The sequence below is a fragment of the Cajanus cajan genome, chromosome 1, assembly GCF_000230855.2.
Source record: "Cajanus cajan strain Asha chromosome 1, NIPB_CcT2T_4, whole genome shotgun sequence".
Taxonomy (NCBI): domain Eukaryota; kingdom Viridiplantae; phylum Streptophyta; class Magnoliopsida; order Fabales; family Fabaceae; genus Cajanus; species Cajanus cajan.
The window spans coordinates 84,082,952-84,106,289 of record NC_138517.1 but is presented as its reverse complement, the minus strand read 5'-3'; the positions used below and the strand labels follow the sequence as shown (position 1 = coordinate 84,106,289).

At 34.2% G+C, this 23,338-nt stretch overlaps 3 protein-coding genes across 4 annotated transcripts; 1 reads left to right on the top strand and 2 right to left on the bottom strand.

Moving 5' to 3' along the window:
- The first annotated feature begins 922 nt into the window (after nt 1-922).
- On the top strand, nt 923-10,076 carry LOC109803258 (serine/threonine-protein kinase PBL27). 2 transcript variants are annotated; one of them, XM_020364750.3, is made up of 6 exons: nt 923-1,026; nt 1,193-1,581; nt 2,505-2,707; nt 2,909-3,098; nt 8,097-8,488; nt 8,974-10,076. In XM_020364750.3, exons 2-6 carry the CDS (start codon nt 1,437-1,439, stop codon nt 9,583-9,585), a joined length of 1,542 nt encoding a protein of 513 aa, XP_020220339.1. In that variant the 5' UTR covers nt 923-1,026; nt 1,193-1,436; the 3' UTR covers nt 9,586-10,076. The 2 variants fall into 2 exon arrangements, with proteins under 2 accessions (XP_020220339.1, XP_082921607.1); XM_083065481.1 differs by lacking the exon at nt 923-1,026 and having other exon boundaries at nt 1,070-1,581.
- Nucleotides 10,077-11,023: 947 nt separating this feature from the next.
- On the bottom strand, nt 11,024-11,960 carry LOC145952646 (uncharacterized). The gene is given in 2 exon segments (XM_083065486.1): nt 11,024-11,839; nt 11,841-11,960. Coding segments are annotated over 2 exon segments (183 nt in total). The 3' UTR covers nt 11,024-11,776.
- A 1,665-nt stretch (nt 11,961-13,625) lies between these two features.
- On the bottom strand, nt 13,626-22,442 carry LOC109803257 (ISWI chromatin-remodeling complex ATPase CHR11). Its single transcript, XM_020364749.3, has 25 exons — nt 22,108-22,442; nt 21,677-21,805; nt 21,486-21,592; nt 20,988-21,091; nt 19,285-19,382; nt 18,938-19,117; nt 18,623-18,844; nt 17,840-17,974; nt 17,468-17,750; nt 17,301-17,374; nt 16,944-17,164; nt 16,770-16,857; nt 16,586-16,679; nt 16,310-16,498; nt 16,165-16,196; nt 15,962-16,038; nt 15,769-15,858; nt 15,614-15,683; nt 15,461-15,515; nt 15,317-15,375; nt 15,067-15,232; nt 14,520-14,698; nt 14,212-14,427; nt 14,029-14,127; nt 13,626-13,929 (listed from the first exon to the last, which is right to left on the bottom strand). The coding sequence occupies exons 1-25, from the start codon at nt 22,345-22,347 to the stop codon at nt 13,912-13,914; spliced, it is 3,225 nt and encodes a 1,074-aa protein (XP_020220338.1). The 5' UTR covers nt 22,348-22,442; the 3' UTR covers nt 13,626-13,911.
- Between the last annotated feature and the right edge of the window lie 896 nt (nt 22,443-23,338).

Below are 23,338 nucleotides of genomic sequence, written 5' to 3'. Positions count from 1 at the left end.
AAACCTTGCTAACATTATGTACACAGAAATGTGGCCATGAACTATTAATAATGACCATCCATCCATTGTGTTTTGGGGGATTTGATATTCAGACACCATTTATATATCATTAAAAAGTATTATTCTAACTCAACAAGAGTTTAAAGTTTAATAAGCATAAATACACATCTAATTCTACCTTACTTTATCATTATTTTATACATTCACTTAAATATCATAATTTTTACTTATTACACCAAAGTTTAACTTGTAAACATCTTGAAAGATTATAAATTTTATCTCAATTTTTTTTAGCGTTAAATTAGTACAAAAAGATCTTAGATTGATTAAATAAGTCTCGATTTGATGTGATTTTTTTCAAATTTGTATATTCTAACTAGATTAAAATTGAAAATTTATTTTAAAATATTAAAAATAAAAATTAAATTATACTTGTATCCCTTTTTTCAACGTTAATATAATTAAAAAATATATGCATTTTTAAAATATGCAATTAAGGTGTAGAATTTAGCAATACTGATTTGTATGGTACAATTTGGGGTAGTGGGTAGCTCAACCATCACCTATTGCCCCCCAAACCCAATCCCATCCTTTTCTTCTCTCTCCTCCGTGCCAACAAAATTGAGCTTAAATAATTTTTACAGGTGTTATCATCAGAATTTTAAAGAAAACAATGATACATAAATTATTTTAATTTAAAGTCCATTAATGAATGATTTTATTGGCATATTATTGTCGAAGTTAAAAATTCAACAACATAAAAATCCAAAAATAAAAATCAAAGTTGTATTGTATTGTATGTCGTGGTTGGAGTTGAACATGTGTTAGCAATGGCCATCACACATGGTAAGGGTGGGACCCACTCCCCGACCGCGATGATGATTATTAAAAACTACAAATGTACATGTACATGTTTGTAATTATTGAGAGTTGCAGGGTGAAAGTGAAACTTCGTAGTAGCAGCTCGGAAAATCCAATGGCAACCTCGTAATAGAGATTGTGTAACGCAATTGTGTTCCCTAATTAGTAATTACCACCTTCATAATAATTCTCCATTTCCACTTCAAATTTCCAAATTTGAAAATAAAATTAAAAAAAATTCCCTTGCATTTTTATTTTATTTTATTATTTGGCTATGTTCTATTTTATTTATTATTCTTCCTTTACCTTGTGTTGTGTTTCACCACTCCAGTTTCTTTCTTCGATTGGTTGATCTGCTTCCGGGGCATGTTGGTGTCGATGAGGATCACGTTGAGGGGCATCCAGAGTGAGTTGTAGAGGCAAAAAGGGGAGTGCTTGGTGGAGATTTCTGAGATGGGTCTGTGAGAGAGTGTGTGAGTTTTGAGTTTGACTGTGTTGGAGGATTGAGGGGTTATGAGAGGCATTATTCCTTGGTGGGTTTTGTGAGGGGTGGCTTTGATTTGCTTGGATTTGATATGGGTGGGTGTTTTCCTTGTTTTGGATCATCCAACAAGGAGGACAGTGGTGGGGTGAGGGTGAAGGTGAAGGTGAAGGAGGTTCCCAACAAGGACTCTTCTTTTAAAGAAGCAGCTTCTGTTCTTCCTCAGTCTCATCATTCAGGTCTGCCTCCTAATTTTCCAACTTTTTTTTATTTTTATTTCTCATTCTTCTTTTGCCCTCTTTCATTGCTTCCTTGCCTTCAATTGTCCTCAATTTCCCCTTTTCTGCTTGTTTTCTTGGGTTTTATGGCCTTGTTCTACTATCCAAGTTGTTGGTTGCTTTGATCTGGTTCATCTGAGGTTGTGCTTCTGCTGGTGTTGCCAGTGAAGCGGTTTGAGGGGTAGTGGATGTGCTTTAGCTTCACTTAATTGAATTTTGTGTCTACTAAGAGCTCCTAGTGGTATCGTTGGGGATCTGCACTTGCCTTTGGATGTGACAAGTATATCACATTGTTTCATGACGTTTTCCGTTTGTTTTCTTGACAATTCTGGAGTGCAAGGCAGATGTAGGGTCCAATTCAATAGCTGCATTTTCTATAGATTGTTCAATGTAGCAGATGATTGTACAATATTAGGTTTTAACTTAGATGATTTGTACAGAATGCCCTTATCTAGTGAAACATTTAGTTCATTCAGAAGATAGGTACCGGAAAAATTACAATCTATGCCGGGTATTTGTGATGCTGGACAATTGGGATTGTTAAAACTACTTTAATCATATTCTAACTGATGGCCAGATGTGATATATGATTTTTTTTTATCCATAAGAAATTAACACATTTACCAAAGGGGTTTACAACACTCACGCACCCATCTCAACCATCTGAGCTAGACTCCCTTGATAAAGTATTGTCATTGAGAAATTTAAACCAGCATACCTCAAGCTGTGTTCAAGTATTTCGTGTAATTATACTTAATGTGACTTTATGATGATTAGCAGTATCAACGTCATGATATCACCTTCTCTACGTATTTTTATTCTCAAGTTTATCCAATATGTTTCTTCTGTAGCTTTTTACTCCTTATTTTTTGTTATCCATTTAGATAAATCAAAATCATCACGAAGTGGCTCAGATACTAAGAAGGAACCACCAGTGCCGAAGGATGGCCCAACAGCCCATATTGCTGCACAAACATTTACATTCCGAGAGCTTGCAGCTGCTACAAAGAATTTTAGGCCAGAATGTTTATTAGGCGAAGGAGGTTTTGGACGTGTATACAAAGGTCGCCTTGAGAGCACAGGACAAGTAAGTTGTGATTCCTGCTATGAAAATTTTGGATTGACAGTAAACTGAAGCCCAGCCTAAGGCCTTCACATGGAAAGGATCCATCATTTTTCACTTTACCTGTTTACCGTATATATGTCTGCTGTCAATTTCCCACTTGATTATTGGTCTATTACTATAATTCCCTTTTAATCTTTGTTGATGAAATCATACTCTTTGCAGGTAGTTGCTGTAAAACAGCTTGACCGAAATGGTCTTCAAGGAAATCGAGAGTTTTTAGTGGAAGTTCTCATGCTCAGTCTCTTGCATCATCCCAATCTTGTGAACTTAATTGGTTATTGTGCTGATGGTGATCAGCGGTTGCTTGTTTATGAATTTATGCCATTGGGATCTCTGGAGGACCATTTACACGGTCAGATTGCATTTCTTTTTAATTGAAACCTTTGCTTTTGGAATTATTGTGGCTTCATAAATTTCATGTTGATTCAATCTTTTTAATCTCTTACATGTCAAAGGAAAGCTATAACTTGTAGGATAAAGTGGAGAACCAAAGTGTAGGATTCTTTGTTGAATGGGAAATTTCTTTCATTCTATGGTTAAGACTTTAATTCACTGTTATCAAACAAAAGAATTACGTTTATATGTTTTGGCTGTGTCCTTTCTAATTAAAATCGGGGAAACTGTATGTGACTTGAAAGCCAGGAGAAAACAAAAAGGATTGTTATCATGTGGTTCAAAACTCAAAGGATGAAATATACCATTCCAGAGGCATTAAAAAAGGAGAGAAAATGCACCACATTTTTCTATTTTTACAAATCAATTTGTGTTGGGAGTTTGAAAGTTAGTTAGGAAAGTTATTGTAGTTTGTTAGGAGAAGGATAAGACAGTTAGAGAGGATTCGAGAGGCAAATAAATAGGAGGAGGATGTAGAGGAGAGGCATTCTATCTTGGAGGAGAAATCTATTAATTTGTAGATTGAGCTTTTGCTTTTTGTAAAAGGAGAAATCCTTTGAGAAGGGAAAACCCTTGGAGGAGAGATCTCTCACCTATTTTCTGTTTTTTCCATTCAATTGAACTAGAGAAAGTGTGTTGTGTGTCAGGAGATCATATATCTTTGAATAAACATCATATGTTCTGATTAAACAATAGAATTTCCCATGTAAATAGGTCATAGATTAATAATAGTTACCTTGAACTATTGTGTGGTTGATGTTATTCTATTTATTTGTTTACATTTTATATTGTGAAAATTTTGGCTTGTTTACATGATGTTACATTGTTCAAATGGATGGTAGTTGACCGTTATCACAAACATAGTTGGGCATCTAGGATTAAAGGAGTAACATGAATTTTTTAGGGCATCACTATTATGGATGCTTTATGATTTATGACATGGAAATATTGTTAATGGTCAGATTCATAAAATCATGATGTAAGTTCTGACAGTTATTGATATCTGTTGAATGAGAAAAATTCAATTTTATATTATATAACTCTCTTATTACTTTTGACTTGTTATTACCTTCAATGAGCAAACATGTATCAGTAGGCTAGGAAATTGACCAATGAGGACTGTTTTTGACTGTTGAAAATTGATCAGTCATTTCATTTGGATTTCTACCTTTTTCACTTTGTTTATTTAGTTGCCGAGATAGAAAAGTAATGTGACATGGAAATGGTTATATTATGCCCATATTTGGGAATAGTTTTTTTTTTTTTTTCCTTTTCAAAAGTTTTCTTAGGAAGCTAGAAAATAATTACTATATCTCCAAAATAAGTGAAACCAATATACATTTGGTGTTTCGGAAAATAATGATCTGATCTATATGGTGAAAGTTAAATTTCTCTGGTGGATAGAAGTGGTTCAGTGGTTGACCACAAATGCAGAGAATATTACTTGTTTTTTATGTAACTTGTAATGAAAATCACGCGGGTGAGGGGCAGGGGGTGGAGGAGGATATTTTCAAGCACCACCTTCAGAAATAAGACAATTTTCCTTTTATACTCTTAGACTAATACTATAAGAGTAGTAGCTAATTATTTATTGTAGGGTTTAATTGAGTTTGAGACTTCTGGCAATTCTTATCCTATATGATATAAAAGCATTTGCTACGGTTTCTGAACAATGTGCCAGACTTTCTTTTTTGCGTCTAGCTTTTTAGCTTCATGGGATGTGCAGGTTTGCTTAGGCTGTCTATTAGTATGCTTTCAGAGTTTTTGGGTAAGGCCACAAGGAGTGGTGTCCTGACACCCATTGGGTATGGGAGTGATTCACATAATCACATATGGACATAGACAAGCATGCTTTTAGCTGAATACAGATTGTTTGTTTCTAATCAACAAAAGCTTTTAATCCATATATGGTCATTGAAGTAGGAAGACCATTTTAGACTCTTTAAAGCTTTATGGTTTTCTCATTGCCAAGCAAATATCTTAGATGAAATGGCTCTCTTCCTAGAACCAGATTGTTGGTGCAGAATTCAGACAGTAGTGGTGCTAGTTCTAGTAGTTAGAATCAGGTCTTAAATTTCAAAGAAGAAATGTAGGAGTAATGAGGTTTTTAGCTGAATATGGTTTCAATAATGGTAGCAATGAACTTGCTCGATAGGACTTACTTATGCTAGGGGCCTGGGCTGGCAACAACAGATGATTTAGGATGGCATTTATATTCTCGACTGTCAATTTTATTAATCATTCATTCAATCAATCTTCTTTGTAGTAGTTAGATAAGATAAGCCATAAATATTGTACAATACCTGTTAATTTGATGTCATATTTTGGCTCGAATAAGTTCCCAACTGGTTAAGGAGAAGGCTAAAAGATGAGTTGGATGTTACAATTCTAGTAAATTAGGATGCATTTTGAAGAGTTTATTTACAGTTCATTTCAATTTATCTTGAGAAACAATCAGTTGTATAAGTGCTTGTGAGAACTTATAAGAATAGTTTATGATGTGTCTATAAGCTGTTTTCTGCTTATTTCAACTAGTTCTCTAGTACAACTTATAAAAATAACTTGCAACTTATATGAAAACAGTTCAATCCTATTTTCTCCAGTTATAGAAACAACTTATAAGTAAGGGTCCATTTGGTAGAGTTTATTTACAGCTTATGTTGGGCATACGTTATGTTACAAGCACTTGTGCAAGTGTTTGGGTGGGAGAGCTTATGAAAATAACTTATGTATGTCTACAAGTTGTTTTCAGTGTATTTTAATAAGTCTCTAGGATAGCTTATTAAAACAGCTTATAGCTTATATGAAAACAATTTAAATTATAAAAAAACAACTTATACATAAGTCTTGCAAAATAAGTATTTATTAAATAAGGCTTTAGTTGAGTTGTTTATCCATATGGCCATGTTTATATGATAAACGCTCGAATAAGTGCGTAATTATGCTCTATCCAAATGCACCCTTAATGCTCTTACTGATAGCTGCTTGTATATTCATTTCCCTGCATTAATGGATACAGTTATATGTTTTTGTTTCCCTTGCCCAAAAGAAAAAGAATCAAAAGATTTATTTACCTTGGCCGTTCTCTGGTTTCTGGCATGGTTTATTCATTTACCTTAATGTTGAATAAAATAGTTATCTAGAAACATTTAATAAAAATATCTTTTATCACAAAACAATGACAGTTGCTTAAAAAGGTGCATTGTCAATGTTGCCTTCCATGGGTAGTGTCCAAAATTTTTAAGCAAATGCCAAATGGTCGACATATGAATCTGAGTACTTCTAAAAAGTATTAATCTATTCCCATCTATGGAAGATACCTTAAGACATTAGTAGCAGCTCTGTCTCCTATTTCTCTATTAATAGCCATATTGGCATTTTTTATCTAATTCTCATTGTGTAGAATTAGAGTTGAAATTTATAATTCTGAACTTCAATTCCAATTCTGAGCAACAAATAGAATGTCTATTGAAATCCACTTTTTCCTTCAGCATCTGGTAACCATTATTTCATTTACTTATCATGGGAAAAGTTATTCTTTCCCTTCTTTTTTCTATGTTTTGTTTAAATTTTCCTGAGAGCAGTAGTTAACTTGTATAGTTTCTGAATTTAGATGTTTCTTTGAGCTATCTAGAGTGTTGCTTGGAATCTCATCCATTAGGTGGTTACACAGACCACTCCCTATAAATATTTATTGCTTAAAGGTGCTGAACTTGATTTCAAGGTCTTCGTAAAGATATTCTCCTATGAAATTAATTTATCTTGTACATCTACAACTGGCTATGGCGCTTCGCACTTTGGGTAGCCAAGGAAAGGTCCACCGTCCAGCAAATGCTGATGTTTACTCCATAAGAAGATTGGAATTAATTATTAAATCATGGGTAAACAGTTACTGCAGGGTACCACATGCAAAATTCTGCAGCTTATCAGCATCTGCTATGCATTATGCTACTAAATTAAGTACTGTGTAATAAACTAACACTAGGAAGTTGAATCAAAGGAATGATAGGAAAAGGATTCAATATAAAATCCATTGTTTGAAAATTGTTTCGGCAATAAATGGATTGGGATCAATGCCACTAATGTAAAACTTTAACACACCAAACAACTTTTTAAAGGATGTTCCTGTTACAAACCCAAAGCAAAGCAAGAAATTCAAAAACATTTTTATTAACAAGAAGAAAAATCTGTCCTCCAAGGGTGTCCCTTTCTACAGTTCTACAACACCTCCACTGCTCTATCCTCAATATTTTCTAATCTGAATGCCTCCCATGCCCTGGAGACCTCCTATTTATACAAAATATGTCTAACTTACTGTCTATCTTATTGTTTATTCTTTATTTTGTTGTCATTGGCCTAACTGATGAGTCATGAGATATAATTATGGTGATTATGCATTTTGAATTTCAGGTAAATTCATGGGTACTAAAGTAAATACAAGATAATTTTCTACAATATTCGAAGTGTATTGTATGCCAAGTTTTTTATTTATAACATTTTGGAGTAAATAATTTGAATTTTTATCAGCATAAAGTGGAAACTTTATCAGTTTTTCTGTCAAACTGTTACTTGGAGTAACACTGGTATTGAGTATTGCTAACTTCATGGGTTTGTGTGTGTTGAATTTTGTGGGGTCTCTGGGGGTGGACTCATGAGATCCTCACAAAATTCTCTGCCAAAAAATTCAATTACGACTGTTATGCATTTTTTTTGTCTTCAATGACTCTAGTAAAATTTGATTCCAAATCTGAAATTTTGATGTCACCTATGAGGCTTGGTATTTCATCTGTTTTACTATTTAGTTATAGTCCAAGTGACAATTGAGCTTTGATTTTGCAAATAAAATGAACAAATAGACATTGCTTTCAGTTGAATGTTATATTATTATTAGAAATTAACCTGTATAATGTTTCAGCCTATTCACTGGAGAAATTTCTGACTCTGAATCTCTTTCCAGATCTTCCTCCTGATAAGGAACCTTTGGACTGGAACACTAGGATGAAAATAGCAGCTGGAGCAGCAAAGGGGTTGGAATATTTGCATGACAAGGCAAATCCCCCGGTTATATATAGAGACTTAAAATCATCCAACATCCTTCTCGACGAGGGTTATCATCCCAAGTTATCAGATTTTGGGCTGGCAAAACTTGGTCCAGTTGGTGACAAGACTCATGTATCCACACGAGTAATGGGGACATATGGCTATTGTGCCCCAGAATATGCTATGACTGGGCAACTAACTCTGAAATCAGATGTCTACAGTTTCGGAGTTGTCTTCCTTGAACTCATTACTGGGCGTAAGGCTATTGACAATACACGTGCACATGGAGAGCACAATCTTGTTGCATGGGTAAGTATTTCTAACCTGATCATCCTTGTGTTAGTTCTAACCTGAGTGTTCAAAAATGTTGAACGAATTGAATTGATCAGGACTAACTAGAAAACTATTCGGGTGAATTAAATATTAGTTTGGAGAACTGTTTTTAAATTTAAACTGAACTGTATTTTGAACTAAACTGAATTATTTTTTCTTTTGCAATGATATAAATAGGAACAATTAAAAGTAGAAGAATTTATAGTTTTTACCCTTTATAAAAGTAGTTTAGTTTAGTTTAGTTCTTTTTTTTTATAAAATAGTTCAATTTAGTTTTTATAGTTTAGTGTAGTTCAATTTACTACCATTTCAGTTCAGTTTAGTTCGGTTCTTTTTTAACACCCCTTCTAGGTCATACATCATGTAAATTGGTTTGTGTTAATACTTTGATCATCTTCTAAATTAACACAACAAATTTACAACCATTTGTCTTCATAATGTTGGGATATGGAACTTTGTAGGCACGGCCTCTCTTCAAAGACCGGCGAAAGTTCCCCAAAATGGCCGACCCACTACTTCAAGGCCGTTACCCAATGCGAGGACTGTACCAAGCACTTGCAGTTGCTGCAATGTGCCTACAGGAACAAGCTGCTACAAGGCCTCTTATTGGGGATGTGGTGACTGCTCTCACATATCTGGCCTCACAGACATATGATCCAAATGCAGCCAATCAATCCAACAGGGTTGGCCCATCAACCCCCAGGGTCAGGGATGACAGAAGGAGCATGGCAGATGGTGTTGACAGCCCTGACCGAGGCCGGCTTGGCTCCCCTTCCACCCACAGAAACTCGCCTGACTTCAGGAAGAGAGACAGCAGGGATCCGAGTGCTCTAACCGACTTGGCAAGGAGTGAGACCGGCGGTGGATCAGGGAGGAAATGGGGATTGGATGATTCTGAAAGGCAGGAATCTCAGAGAGACAGCCCTGTAAATACTGCAAGAGCAAGAGAGAGTCCTTGGAACCGCGACCTGGACCGAGAGCGTGCAGTGGCAGAAGCCAAAGTGTGGGGAGAGAATTGGAGAGAGAAGAAGAAAGCAAATGCCATGGGAAGCTTCGATGCCACGAATGACTGAGCAGACACCGGAACAAGGAATCAGCTTGGTGTTGATCCTGAGGTGAAGAGATGAGAGATATGTATGATTGAGTCAGAGAGGAGAGAATGTGTTGGTTTTCATGTCTTGAATCCAACTCTGACTGTTCTCCCACGTCATTCTGGTAGTTTGTTAGTCATCATGTGAAGGAAAACAGTACACAGTTGAAAAACAAAAGGAAAAAAAAAAAACAAAAATAGGGGTTGGGGGAAGTTAGTGTGGATTGGGGTATTTAAATGTAATGATGCTGCAGAATGATGATGATGTCTATGTACTAACGATTTCTAGGTTCATGTTGCATAGAGCAGCAAAGGCGTCTAATTTTTGGCCCCTCATATTTGCTTGTATGATGGGGGGAGCTTAGTGGATTGCTGTCACACGTACTCCTACAGTATCACTTCTGTTGTATGTCTGAGTCTCTATGTTTTCGGCTTATACCACAAAACAAAAAAAAACAAAAATTATTTTCCAAATGATTCCATTATCTCTTGCACATGCAATGAATGACTAGGATGTGTGCTCACATAAGCAGACATGTCTTGTTGGAAAGAGGGAAAAAAAAAAAAAACATGTTTCCTATTACACTAGATCAAACAATTGAATGAAAAATAGGCAAAACGAGTCCGAAGATGGAAAACTTGAATATCAAATGATAGGTTGTCGATTTTATTGACCCAATCGGTCAGTTAAGCCAATCTGTGCCGTTCTATGGACTGCTCATAGATTCCACAATTGACCTAGCTAAACTTAATTATTTATTCATATCCTCGTTCATTAATCATCTGAATATGCATGCTATCCAACCAAAGATCTAATACTCCCTTTGACTTTAAATATAAAACTCTTTTAATTAATTTACACCCATTAAGGAAGTTAGTTAAGTTGACAACATTAAATTTATAGTTAAATTGCACTATCTGAATATCAATTCTTTAGTTTTGATCCTTATATTTTTAATTTTATAATTTTAATCTCTCAATTTTATAAAATCCATAATTTTAGTTTTTTAGTTGAATATTCACCCATTGATTATTAAAATTGTAATATTAGTTATGATTAGACATTAAATAAATGATATGATAATTAATATTTAATAATATTTAAGTTAAATTTTAATTTCAATTCTTATTTTTATATTATTAAAGTGGTAAAATGAGTTGAAAAAGTGATAAAAATGAGAATAAGAAGTGTAAATTAGTCTAAATATTAATCATTTTGTCATTTACCTAATATTAAGTTACGACAAACATTAAAATGATTGATGAATGAACATTTAATAAAGGGATAAAATTGTTGATTTTTAAAATTGAGGGACTAAAATTATGGAATTAGAAATAAAGGAATCAAAATTGTGAATTTAATATTGTAGAGGAACCAAAAGTGCAATTAAATTTAAATATATTAACAATTTGTATTAATTATCCTTAAGTTGTATTTGGAGGAAGTTTAAAATTTTAGGGGATTTGAAATTATTGAAATTTGAATTATTATGATTTAAATTTTCTTCACTCATTAAGTGTTATGTTGGATAAATCAAACTAAAATTTTTTAGATTTTAATTTTTAGTTTGGATAAGTCAATTTAATTTTCACTATATGTAAAATTGACTTTTAAATAAATAGATAAATATATTCATACTAGTATTTTAGTTTGTGTTAAATATTTATTATATATAACTAAAATTTACAATAAAAAATATATAAATAAGTATTATATTTGAATATATAAATCATATATTTCAAAATTTGTATAAATAGATATTTTTAAACAAAGAAATTATATTTTATTTTTTTATAAATAATTTATATTGTAACAAATATTATTTTTATTTATTAATAATTTTTTAAAAAAATATTAAAATTTAATTCATAAATAAATAGGATAAATAAAAACTTATTAAAAAAATGAATTAGATTAAAAGTTAACAAAATTCTTAAAAAATCTCTTATTGAAGTTAAATCCCTAAAAATATTTTTACATAAGATAGAGGTTCATGTTTAATATATAAAAATTAATATATAAACTAAAATTTTAATATTAAACTTTACAAAATAAACATTAGTGAATTTTCAGATGTTAATCATATTAAAATAATTTTAACATTAGATAATATTTAATAATTTACAAAAATATTTGAAATATTTAATAATTCATAAAACAATATTGATACTTTTTACATAAGTCCTTGAGTCCTCTTCTGCCACGTGTTGCAGGGTAGCAAACCCATAAAAAATGATATGTATTGGAGAGAGTACTCCTAGCACTAGCTGAAATATGGACCTTTTCTTTCTCACCCGTGTGCACGCATCTCGCTTCTTGCGCCCTCATCCATATAACCTTTTTGGGTTGGGTCACATTCCTTTCTCGAATACATATCCACCTCTAAGATCAACAACATTTAGTGTATTACGTTTTTTTGCCTCTTTTCACACTTACACACCACTTAGTGATGCTGTATTATGCTTTGAAAGTGATATAACTAGAATCATAAGACTCATCATCTCACTCTTTCTATCTAATTAATTAATGTATGTAAATCATGTTCTTCGATCCTTATAAGAGAATGAAATTATCTTGTTAATTAATTTAATCAAGGTATTCAGTCAAAAAAAAAATATTATCGTAGACAATTTTAAAAGAATTTTATAAAAGGGACAGAATTTAAAATAAATAATAAAATGTCTCACAAATAGAGACGAAGGGGTACTAATTTATTTTTATCACGGAACGGTATACTAATTTTGAAGAGTTATAGTAAACATATGTATAAGATAAGAGAAGATGATCGTTAATTGTTAGACTAAGGTTGGATCCGACAACTTTTTCACATTGAGATCAAAGAAAAGAAAGAAAAAACACATAAAAATCCTAACTTGATTGGCTCAAAGTATGTATTTATTTTAGAGGAATGCTTCGGCGTCTGAAATTTTGACCAAAAATTTCTCCGAATTAATTATAATTCACATTTATAATTTTTTTAATTAAAAAAAGAATTTTTTAGTGGGTCGGAGGATGATTCGGAATGAATTTTCAGAGGATATATCATTTTTCTTTATTTTATCCTTCACATACTAAACGAAGGCTATGATGGGGGACTTATGCATGTTATCCAACCAAAGAACAAATACCCACTTTGTTCTTAAACATAAGACTCTTGTAATTAATTCACACTCATTAAATTTAATTTAGTTAAGAAAATTAAATTACTAACAATATGTATTATTTTCAAAAAGTTACCTTTAAAGCTATTGGACTCGTCATCTGACTGTTTTCCTTGATTACTTTCTATCTATCTAGTCAACTAATGCATGCAGGTCACATCCTCGGATCATCGTGAGAGATAATAAATATATTTTATTAATATATGATATTTTATTCAAAATAATTAAATATACTTTAATCAAAAAATACTTAATATAATAGAATTTGGAAGAATTTTATAAAGACAAAATTTAAAAAGAAAATGTCTTGCAATAAGGACGGAAGGAGGATTAATTCTGAAAGAGTTATAGTAAACTTGACGATCATTAATTATTGAAGAGTAAGGTTTGGGCAACATGTTTTTCTTCACATTGAGGATCAAAGTGAAGAAAAGAAACCATATACAAACCGTAACCTAATCACCTCAAACTCGAAGGCTCAAAGTAAGTATTTATTCTATGATTCACAGTGATTGACTTGACTTGATCTAATGGTACAAGAGAAGAAAATTCTCAATCATTGTTAAGTTAATTAATCTAATGGTACGTCATAAGTTTTCGACGGTGATTGACTTGATCCCCTATTCTTTCGTAGCCTTCCTCCACATACTTACGCATCAGATCTCACCATTACCGTTAAAAGATCAGCTCCGAGGAGGTTCGTCAACACACTTGTCTTGGTCACAAAATTACGTGATCGAAGCCAATTATTTTCGTTTATATCACACTTGTGCCAATCCAAATTGTAACCATGTCAGTTATATTCAAATCTCAATATTTCGCCCCAGAATTTTACTTATAACATACAAGTACAAAACATCATTTTGACATCAAATTCAATGGCCAGACCCATTAGCTTAATGTATGTCTATATAAGTATCAAGTTAAAGTTACATATATTCATTGAACTAGCTATTCAAATCTAAAGATTTGTTTGTAGATTTACATACTTACATCATCCGATTTCTACATGATATTCTCTAACTAGCCATTCAACGCCTACATAAATCAAAGAGGTTGGTAGCACGGCCTTTGTCATGTCTGGGCCACGTCAAAATTAAAACCCAACAACCCCAGTTATCCTATGCAATTTAGAGCATATATCTATTTATTTTCTCCTCTTCCCCTGCAACAACAGCATGATCTGCTTCAGTAAAAACGCAGCAAGAAACTTCTATATAATGTAATCAACAAGGAATATAACACATTTAAAAACTATGCATACCGTGCTTGCATAATCATCCATGGTTAACTGCTTGCGCTTCTTCAAAGAAGATGGACTCTCTGTCTGTCTTGACAAAGCACGCTTTGATGGGGTCATGCTCTGAAAGAATTGTTAAATTTGAGCACGAGGAAAAATCATAGATGAATTCTATACTATTAACACACAATATGAAGAGAAACTAACTTTGGCAAGTTTCTTCTCTTTGCGAGCCTGTCTCTCCCTCTCATCATATTCTTGGTTTTCCTTTTCTACCAGCCGAATGAGGGTGTCACACCTCCTTGCCAGTTCCTGAGTAGTGCGAGACTTAACAAACCAATCAAATCGAAACAAGGGTGATGTTCGAAATGCTGCCTTTAACTCATCCCAGTTCCCATAGCCAAGTTTGTGAACCATGCATATCTGTAAATTTATATCAAAATAATTTTTAGAAAAAATGGAAGGACAGTGGAGCTACACCTAGAGAAAAAAATTGAAAGACAATATAAATGTACCATGAATCTGTCACATTCTTCATTGTACAGCTTCCCTTTGTTTTGCCCATATTGTATCTTCAACTCTAGCCAAGGATTCTTGTAGCGGTCCAACTTCTTCCCAATAGCTTTCATGATCTCATCTTTCCGAGAAATTCTAGCTTCCCCTCTTTCAATGTTTTTAATAATTCTATCATAATCTGCAGACAATGATTTAAAATGCACAAATTAAGCAGAATCATGACATTCTAAAGTGAAACTAATTTCCAGCTAAAATTCATACATCAGCACCTATACATGTGCACAGTAAAAAGAACCAATGAAGAAATGCGCATTTTAACACAGCATAAAATAAGTCCAAATCAAAATAATATCAATCACTCAATTTGCTTGCTATTATATGAAACAAGCAAATTGGTATTTTTTAAATTAAAAAAAAAAAAAAAAAAAAGGATTACTGCCAATTAACAGGATATAAAAACTCATTCAGATTTGGCCAAGTATTTTGTTTTCACACTCCAATTTTCAACAAAAAAAATTGTTCTGTGATCACATTGGCTGCACATACCATTTAATTCCTTATATCTTTCTTTGAAGACCTTAGCATATCTTTCAACTTCCTCTTCAGTTTTTCCTTCCATCTCAGAAGCAATACTTTTTATATCATTACGGCCATATTTTTCGCAGGCCCTAATGAAAGTATTAAAATCCCTCCGGCTCCATGATGAAAATCCCTATATTAACCAAATAACATAAATACAAAAGAAGTCCACTTGAAAGCCTAGTTTGCAAAAAAAAAAAAGGGCGAAATTGTTCACCTCTTCTAGCAAGCGCTCTTTCTCTTCCAACTCTTCAGCAGTCAATGGATCTCCCACCTCTAAACATTCATTTCATCACAATTAAAATTAATGAATTACATGTAAAATGCAGTCAAATTACTAGTCTTTAGAGTACCCACATACCTTCAGGTTCATCAACATCTATTGAGTCCTTTATCTGATTCTTCTGGTGTGTTTGCTGAAATTATATAACGTAATAAGCACTAAATACCAATTTGTTGAGCTAAAGCTAAACCTAAAAACATGAACAAATAAATTCTTTTTTCCTTGACCTACCATGAGATAGCGTACTTCCTTTTCGTACAGCTCACTCAACCTTTGTGTGTTGAAAAATTGGAAATCATGCCTGGTGGTCAAAAAAAAAAAAATTTATCAGCAAGTAAAATAACAGGTACTATGTTAAGAAGAAAAATCCAAGTGTAGAAGCTTACAACTGGGGCATCCTAGGAATACGGGGCTCTTTTGGTTTGGTAGGACCACCTTGGCGCATTGTTTGCTTGAAGTATTCAGACTCTGAGTAACTATGTGCATGAAGGCCCAGAAAAAGAGAACCAGCACATAATGTCATAAAAACAAGAATACCAAATCAAAGTGGATGTATTTAATGTAAAGGGCAATACTTACTTGCGTTTCCGCTCCCTTTTTGGTGGTTCAATCCAGTTCTCACTCACAATTTTTTTTATATCAAATCTGTTCTCATCCTTTATTTAAAAAAGGAAATTGGAATGCCAATGTGAGCTATATAGACAAAAAGGGGGAAGGGGAGCAAAGCTTGATACAAGGCAATAAAAAAAGATTGCCAAAGATAAAACAAAGTGTCATCTTACCTTTTCATCATCAAAATCATATAACTCAGCAGCTACAAAAAGAAAGCATCAGTATTAGAAATTCTAAACTGCAAACAGCAGAAAGCATTAAGCTTGTAAAGATCAGGCCAATGTAAAGCTATAACAGGTAGTCATAGGTACATACTGTCATCCATCTTAAATTTGATGGCATCTTCAGTAAATTTTTTCATCTTGGCATCAAGCTCAGCAGTTGCCTCCTCTCCTTTAGCAATGATTCTATCAATATCCTCATCTGTAATTGTACTATCCTTGGAACTGAAAACCATTTCAGCCCCAAATCTAACCATTTGAAGCAACTCATCTTTATTTACCGCTGCACATAAAAGCCAATGGAACCATATTAGACAATCCATACATCTTGCATCAAAGAAACAAGAAAAATCAAATGTTGAATTCTTACTCTTCTGCTCAGCCAATCGCCCCTGCTGAATCACCAGAGCATCAAGTGCAAGCTTTTTATAGGCCCTTTCAATGACTTTCTCTTCAATTGTATACTGTACCATTACCATGACGTGATGAGATACTAATGCGCATATAGAGTGAACAGCAAACTCAAAAGTAAAATAAAGTTTAAAATTGCAAACCTCAGTACAAAAACGGAAAACTTGAACTTCTTTCTTTTGACCAATCCTATGAGCACGATCCTGAGCCTGCAAGTCCACTTGCGGGTTCCTGATGTAAAACCACCAACCATCACAAATAATAATTATGGTAGAGATATAAATCAGATGGCTGTGTCCACAATTTGAAGTACTGACCAATCACTATCATACAGAATGACGACATCAGCAGTAGCAAGATTAATACCAAGACCACCAGCTCGAGTTGACAACAGGAAGACAAATTTCTCACTTCCTGGCTTGTTGAAAGCATCAATGGAAGCATCTCGATCATCCCCACCAGTATTCCCATCAATGCGACAGTATTGATATCCTCGAAACATTAAATAATCTTCAAGTATGTCTAGAAGCCTAGTCATCTGAAGAGAAAAGCCACAAATTAGGCAGAGGAAAATTTTAGAGGCAGAAATAAATCAGAGCAAACAAAAAATGGCTTGCAAAATACAAAGCATTCACAATCATCAGTGACAAGAATCACGTTCTGAAAGAACTAACCTGTGAAAATATAAGGACCCTAGAATCACGCTCTTTCAATTTAGGAAGTAACTTATCCAAAAGAACCATTTTACCTGGAAACAATTTTTTTTACAACATGAAATAATCTCAGATTTTATTGATCAACCTAAAAACTTCAGAACCATCTATTAATAAGTAGAGCTTACCAGCATTTGTAATAAGATGATCTCCTGTTGTGTAGGGAGGACCAGGTTCAGCACCTTGGAAAAGATATGGATGATTACAACATTTGCGCAGTTGCATAGCTATGTTCAAGAGGCGCTTCCTTTCACCACCAGCATTTACAACCTCTAGATCCTTCTGAAGTAGTGCTCTATAATATTGTTTCTGCATCTGGGACATGCCTACTTTAAGAATAGTTTCCTTTTTCGGTGGCAACCCTTTCTCAACATCTGACTTCAATCTTCGAAGAAGAAATGGACGGAGGACCTTAATATAAATAAAAAATGAAGATGTCAATTATGTACCAGATTAACATTAAGGATTTTCAACAATCAAAAGATGGTTCCATAATTTACCTTGTGTAATTGTTGAACAACCTCCTGTTGGTCATTTTCACCAGAGATTTGAAACCATTCATCAAAAGTTTCGGCAGAACTAAAAATTTCGGGCAGAAGAAAGTTGAGAAGAGACCAGAGTTCGTGAAGATTATTCTGTGCCATTAAAAGATATAATACACCAGTAAATACTTGAGGAAATAGAAGCAAAAAATAATAATTCATATTTCAAAATAAGCCTGAAAAGCATATAATTACACAATTTAAGCCTGATAGACAGTTGAAAACCAACAACACCTAATGCAAAGTTAGGAATCATCTAGCTCTTCAGACAGGTTAATCAACCTAAATTAATTGATGGTGAAGAATCTTTTCAGAAACACATAATGCCCAATGCATCACCTCTAATAAAATTTTGCGACATGCCACATAGTAAAGGTCTTCCCAGAAGAATAGCTAATTATATTTTAAATATTCTTTCTTTAACAAAATCTCCACAACTGATACTATTCATTCCCCTCCAGCACTACTACAACTAAGCAGGACTATTACTAAAAGGCAAATTTAGAATTTCAAAATGCAGCCAACACTCCATCACTACTAGCAGTTTCTTTATTTTAAAATTTTCAGATTAGTATAGAATACATAAGATATCAAACTAATTTCAATTACAATGAGAAAATTTGCATCGCACCTGTGCTTAGCCCGGACCAATAAGTTAAGTTAAACTCAAGATAACGAAAACCCATTCTACAGATGACTACACCATTGTGGATAATAATACAACATGTCAAAGTGTCAAACCTGAAGTGGTGTGCCAGTAATAAGGAGGCGATAGTTTGTACTGTAGAGCCTCATTGTTTTGGAAAGCAAGGAATTCTCATTCTTGATTCGATGAGCTTCATCAATAATTATGTAGCGCCAACTAAATCGACGCAACGCAGTCTTCTCCTTGATTGCCATTTCAAAACTTGTGACACAAACATCAAACTTCCCGGCAACCAACAATTCATCTCTTATATGTCTCTGAAGCAAGTTGAAATCATTAGGAAAAAGAGTTTAAATTAAGCATCAACTATAACCTGTCAGAATAATTCAACCCATAAAAGATGGTCTTACCCTTTCATCAGGGTTGCCAAGAAACTTAATTGCACGAAGAACAGGACAAAAGCGCCGAATCTCATTCATCCAATTTCCAAGAGTAGATTTTGGAGCAACCACCATATGAGGGCCTTTGATTCCTCTGAACTCATGCAAGTAACCCAGTAAAGATATAGTTTGCAATGTTTTACCGAGCCCCTGCAAATCACATTTATTTGCCATGACTTATCTAAATCAACTTAAAAACGCCTAAGCCTTAACCCCTGGGTGGGGCATCTAAATCAGCTCATTTCATCAAATTGCATATGACAAAGCAACTGCATGTAATTCAATTAGACACAACTGCAAGCCCACCAAACACATACCATTTCATCAGCCAGAATTCCATTTATTCCATTCTCATACAAGCGTATGAGCCAATTTAGTCCAGCTAGTTGGTAATCCCTCATCTTCCCTTGGATGCCTGTAATGAATTAAAAAAAGAAATTAGCGGCCACAACACGTGAACCAAAACTTCAAAAATAATATAAATTAATAGATCCACGTATTTGTTGAACACCCCCCCCCACGCTAAAAATTTGTTGATTTGACAGCAATCCATCAGATGTCAACAATAAACAATAAAGCTTCAAGCAAAAAGGGTGCACAAATCAAAGACTCCGTGATGCATTTCTAAAACACATGTTGCCCATTGAGAAAACCAGAATGAAGGGCATTTACCATCGAATACTGATCAAGTATAATGTATGCCATATCCTCTCTACAAGTTTATTCAATTACTGCATCATTATCCAGCATTGTCATATGAACATGCATATGCAACCTAGAGAAGTCAATGGCGCACTATAGTATAGAGGGATAGTGGAATGGAGTGGTCATGGGACACTATGGAATTCAAATAGTGAAATGGTTTTCAATAGCAGCCAAAATAGTAGATTTTCACGCACTGTAGAGACACTACCATGATATAGGCTTCAAAAACAAATTTTTACCCTTTGGAACATCATTGTTTGAGGGTTTTTGGAGTAAAATATTCCTCCACAAAATGTTAATTTTATTTTAACCCCCTATTCCTTCGCACATTATAGAACCATTTTTTTATCTTGTTTTCCATTCTTTCTTTTTTTCCTTTAGACTTCCCACCCAATTCACATTTTGCTAATTTCTTATCTAATTTGTTATCTCTTTTTTTTTTCCCATTAATTTCACCATCGTGTTTCATTTTGGCTTCATTACTATGCTTTATCCATGCCCATTTATCATTAACATCTTTAATTTTGGGGTTTTGAGTATTTATGTGTAGTATAAATTATTTAGTTTGTATTACAACATTAAAAATACACAAAATTCAAAGAAGGCATCAAGGTTATTTGTGATCACAAAGTACCTATCAGAAGTCAAGTTTTATTGTGCAACCATACACCCCGCCATATTATATTTTAATGAATGTTGAGCTTTAAATAGACAACACGAGAAAGAGGTGGGAGTAACAGAAATGAGAATGTTAATATGAATATGTGGCACACAAGAAAGGACAAGATACAGAATGGTGAGAAAATATTGGTGTAGCACCAATTGAGGAAAAGATGACAGAAAATCAGTTAAAGGCACACCAGTGATAAGGGTAGGTAGCATGGTTTCTAGTCATGTGAAAAAAAGGAGAGGGAGACCTAAAAGGACTTTGGAGGAAGTTGTCAAAGGAGATCTCAGGGTAAATAATATTCTTGAAGTTGACCTCAGGGTAAATAATATTCTTGAAGTTTAAGTTTCTAACCAAGCTGAATGAATGGCATCGTGTGTCCATGCAACTGACCTCAAGTAGTAGGACAAGGTCTTATTGTTAATGTTGTATAATGTTTAAAATAGCAATCATCCCACTCTAATGTTTTCAAAGTTAGCCACTAGGCACTGCTATCTGAGATTGATAACTATGATTCCAGTCATTTTTCACAAACAAATAGAGGAAAAAGTGGGAGAGAAAAATAAACATGTTGTGTCAAACAAAGCAAATACAGAACCAGCACTATATTTTGCATATGCATATTGCATACACAGAAAGAACACTTACATGATGGTTGTGTCACCAGACGTGTGTTTGCTACACCATCTTCTTCTTCCTTCAAGTATTCTTCATCTTCCTCTTCCTCGGTCACTTTTGATGCATGGCGACCCCTTAACACACAACAATAAATGTTAGGATAAGTTCTTTTTCGTAGCACAAAGCCAGTGTCAACTCTTTAGTGCTCATCTGATATCAGACTGTTAGAAAACTGCCCGCAGATTTTGCTCTGATGGCAACATAAAAGACATGCTTCTACTGAGCTATCTGCGGTACTAAATAGCAAATGGGAACTGACAGTGTATCAATTAGTGGATTAGTTGATTCTAGTATATCTCTGATTTCCTTGGCCATCTGGCATACAATAATTTATATATACCCTTTAAAAAGCTTCAAACTTTGAAGATACAATTTATGATGTCATCGAAATGCCAAATGTAACAAAATTCAGAGGAAGAACAAAGGAATGAGTGAGGACAATTAGCAAAATGAATTTTTGGAATGTACCTTCCCTTTGACTTCTTCTGAGACGAAGATTGATCCCCTTTCGCAAAATGAGAAAACAGCTCAGTCTGCTGCAAGAGATACTTCAGACGCCCTTTTCCTCTATTGTTCTGCATTAGATGACGGTTCATTTACTTAGCGAACATATATCAATACAAAAAGAAGTTCACTGAACACTTAACTGCTACACTCACCATGTCAGCGTCAATGGCCGCATTTTGTGCATCCAGTATCTCCTGAATCTTCTGTTTCTTCATTTTTTGCATTTCTTTCAACCTAGCCTTCTCTCGCTTGCTAATTTCGGGATCAACATTATCCCCACCCTGAAGTCAGACAAGACAACAAACGCTTAGACCTCACCTCAAATTCTCCGTCCAGCAAAAAAACCATATAAGAGCCAACCAAAAACAAGTTAATTCGCAAGCACGTTGTTCTCACTCCCTCTCCAGCACGCACCGCATCTCCACACACTCACAAGGCAAGTAAACGCAACTTCAAATACAAACAACAGCACCGAAAGCAACTCATGCATGACAAAAGAAGCAGCAAAGTATAAACCCTAGAGCAAAACAGGACTAGCTAGCTCGACACGAAGTACGAAAGCACAGTAAGCGGTGACTTTGACCTGATCGTCTTCGGCGTCCTCGGCGGCGGCGGGATCTTCATCGGAATCCGGCGAATTGTCGGCGGCGACCTCGTCATCGTCGTCGTCGGAACTGGCGGAGCGCGCCACCGCCTCGAGCTCCTCCTCGTCCTCCTCCTCGTTGATCTGCTGCTGGTTCACCTGCTCTTCTTCCTCGGAGGAACTGGAAGCGTTGGAGAGTGCCTCGTCGGAAGACGAGTGAGGCTTGGAAGGCCTCGCCATGAATTCCGAAACGGAGCGAGGGTTTGGTGGAGAGAGAAATCGAAAGAGGATTCGTATTTCGTAGTTTGAAGTTGAAGTTGCTCTCTAATTATTACAACATTGGGGGAAAAGTTGGTGGTTGCGGGGTTTATAACCGTTCGATTAAGCGTCTAGATGTGCGGTTACGGCCTCGAATGGAAATGGGGATTTCCCGCCATTGATGTGGAGATGGACTTTCCCACCCGAGGCCCGTTCTCGATACCCAAGGCCCAACTTGTGAAGCCCGCTGAAGATACAAGTGGGACAGTTTCTAATTTGGGCCGTGCATAAAATGGCCCGCTAATTAATAATTAATAATTAAATTCCTGAGAGTGTAATGATGAATTGATCATAGGTTAAAGTTAAACTAGTCTCTGAAGTTAATAAAACAGTATAATAAATGGTCAAATTGATCATTAGAATTGAAAAAATAATAAAATTGTTTTTATATAGTGATCTTAAAAGCATATACTTATACTTTAAATGTTTGCCAAAAATATAAAATTAAAATTAAAATTTTACATTTATTTTATTGAAGGAAATAACATAACAATCAACATGATAAATAAATATCTTATAAAAATTGAAAGGAAATATAAACAAACTGTTTTAACCCTCACACAATAAATTTAAAATTTCAAATACGCGAAAATTACTAGAAAAAAAAAAAAAAAGTGTTTAGTGAGTGTCAGTAAAGACACACAATATGTAAAACACCTATATAGATATGTCATATATGTCGATAAATAAACTTCAACGATTGATAATTTAATAAATTACAAGCAGGAAGACATGCAAATGGTTATAAACTTAAGTTTAATAAATATTATAAAATATTTTAAAACATTTTGCCTTTTTCTTCTAAATAATCAATGAACATTTGTCTCATGTCAAGAGTCAACTGCAAAACAACATTTGTCTCTCCTATAGTCTTTGATTGGAGTGAAGTTGTTGTTTTTAGTTGATAGAGATC

What these genes read in the sequence shown, in the direction of transcription:
- LOC109803258 (XM_020364750.3), top strand. Translation starts at nt 1,437, where the DNA reads ATGGGTGGGTGTTTTCCTTGTTTTGGATCATCCAACAAGGAGGACAGT. An exon ending in TCCTCAGTCTCATCATTCAG is followed by an intron (nt 1,582 to 2,504) that starts GTCTGCCTCCTA and finishes TTATCCATTTAG; the next exon opens with ATAAATCAAAATCATCACGA. An exon ending in AGCACAATCTTGTTGCATGG is followed by an intron (nt 8,489 to 8,973) that starts GTAAGTATTTCT and finishes GGAACTTTGTAG; the next exon opens with GCACGGCCTCTCTTCAAAGA.
- LOC109803257 (XM_020364749.3), bottom strand. Translation starts at nt 22,347, where the DNA reads ATGGCGAGGCCTTCCAAGCCTCACTCGTCTTCCGACGAGGCACTCTCC. An exon ending in TTTTCCGTTTTTGTACTGAG is followed by an intron (nt 16,680 to 16,769) that starts GTTTGCAATTTT and finishes GTAATGGTACAG; the next exon opens with TATACAATTGAAGAGAAAGT. An exon ending in AAGAGAAGAAACTTGCCAAA is followed by an intron (nt 14,128 to 14,211) that starts GTTAGTTTCTCT and finishes CAATTCTTTCAG; the next exon opens with AGCATGACCCCATCAAAGCG.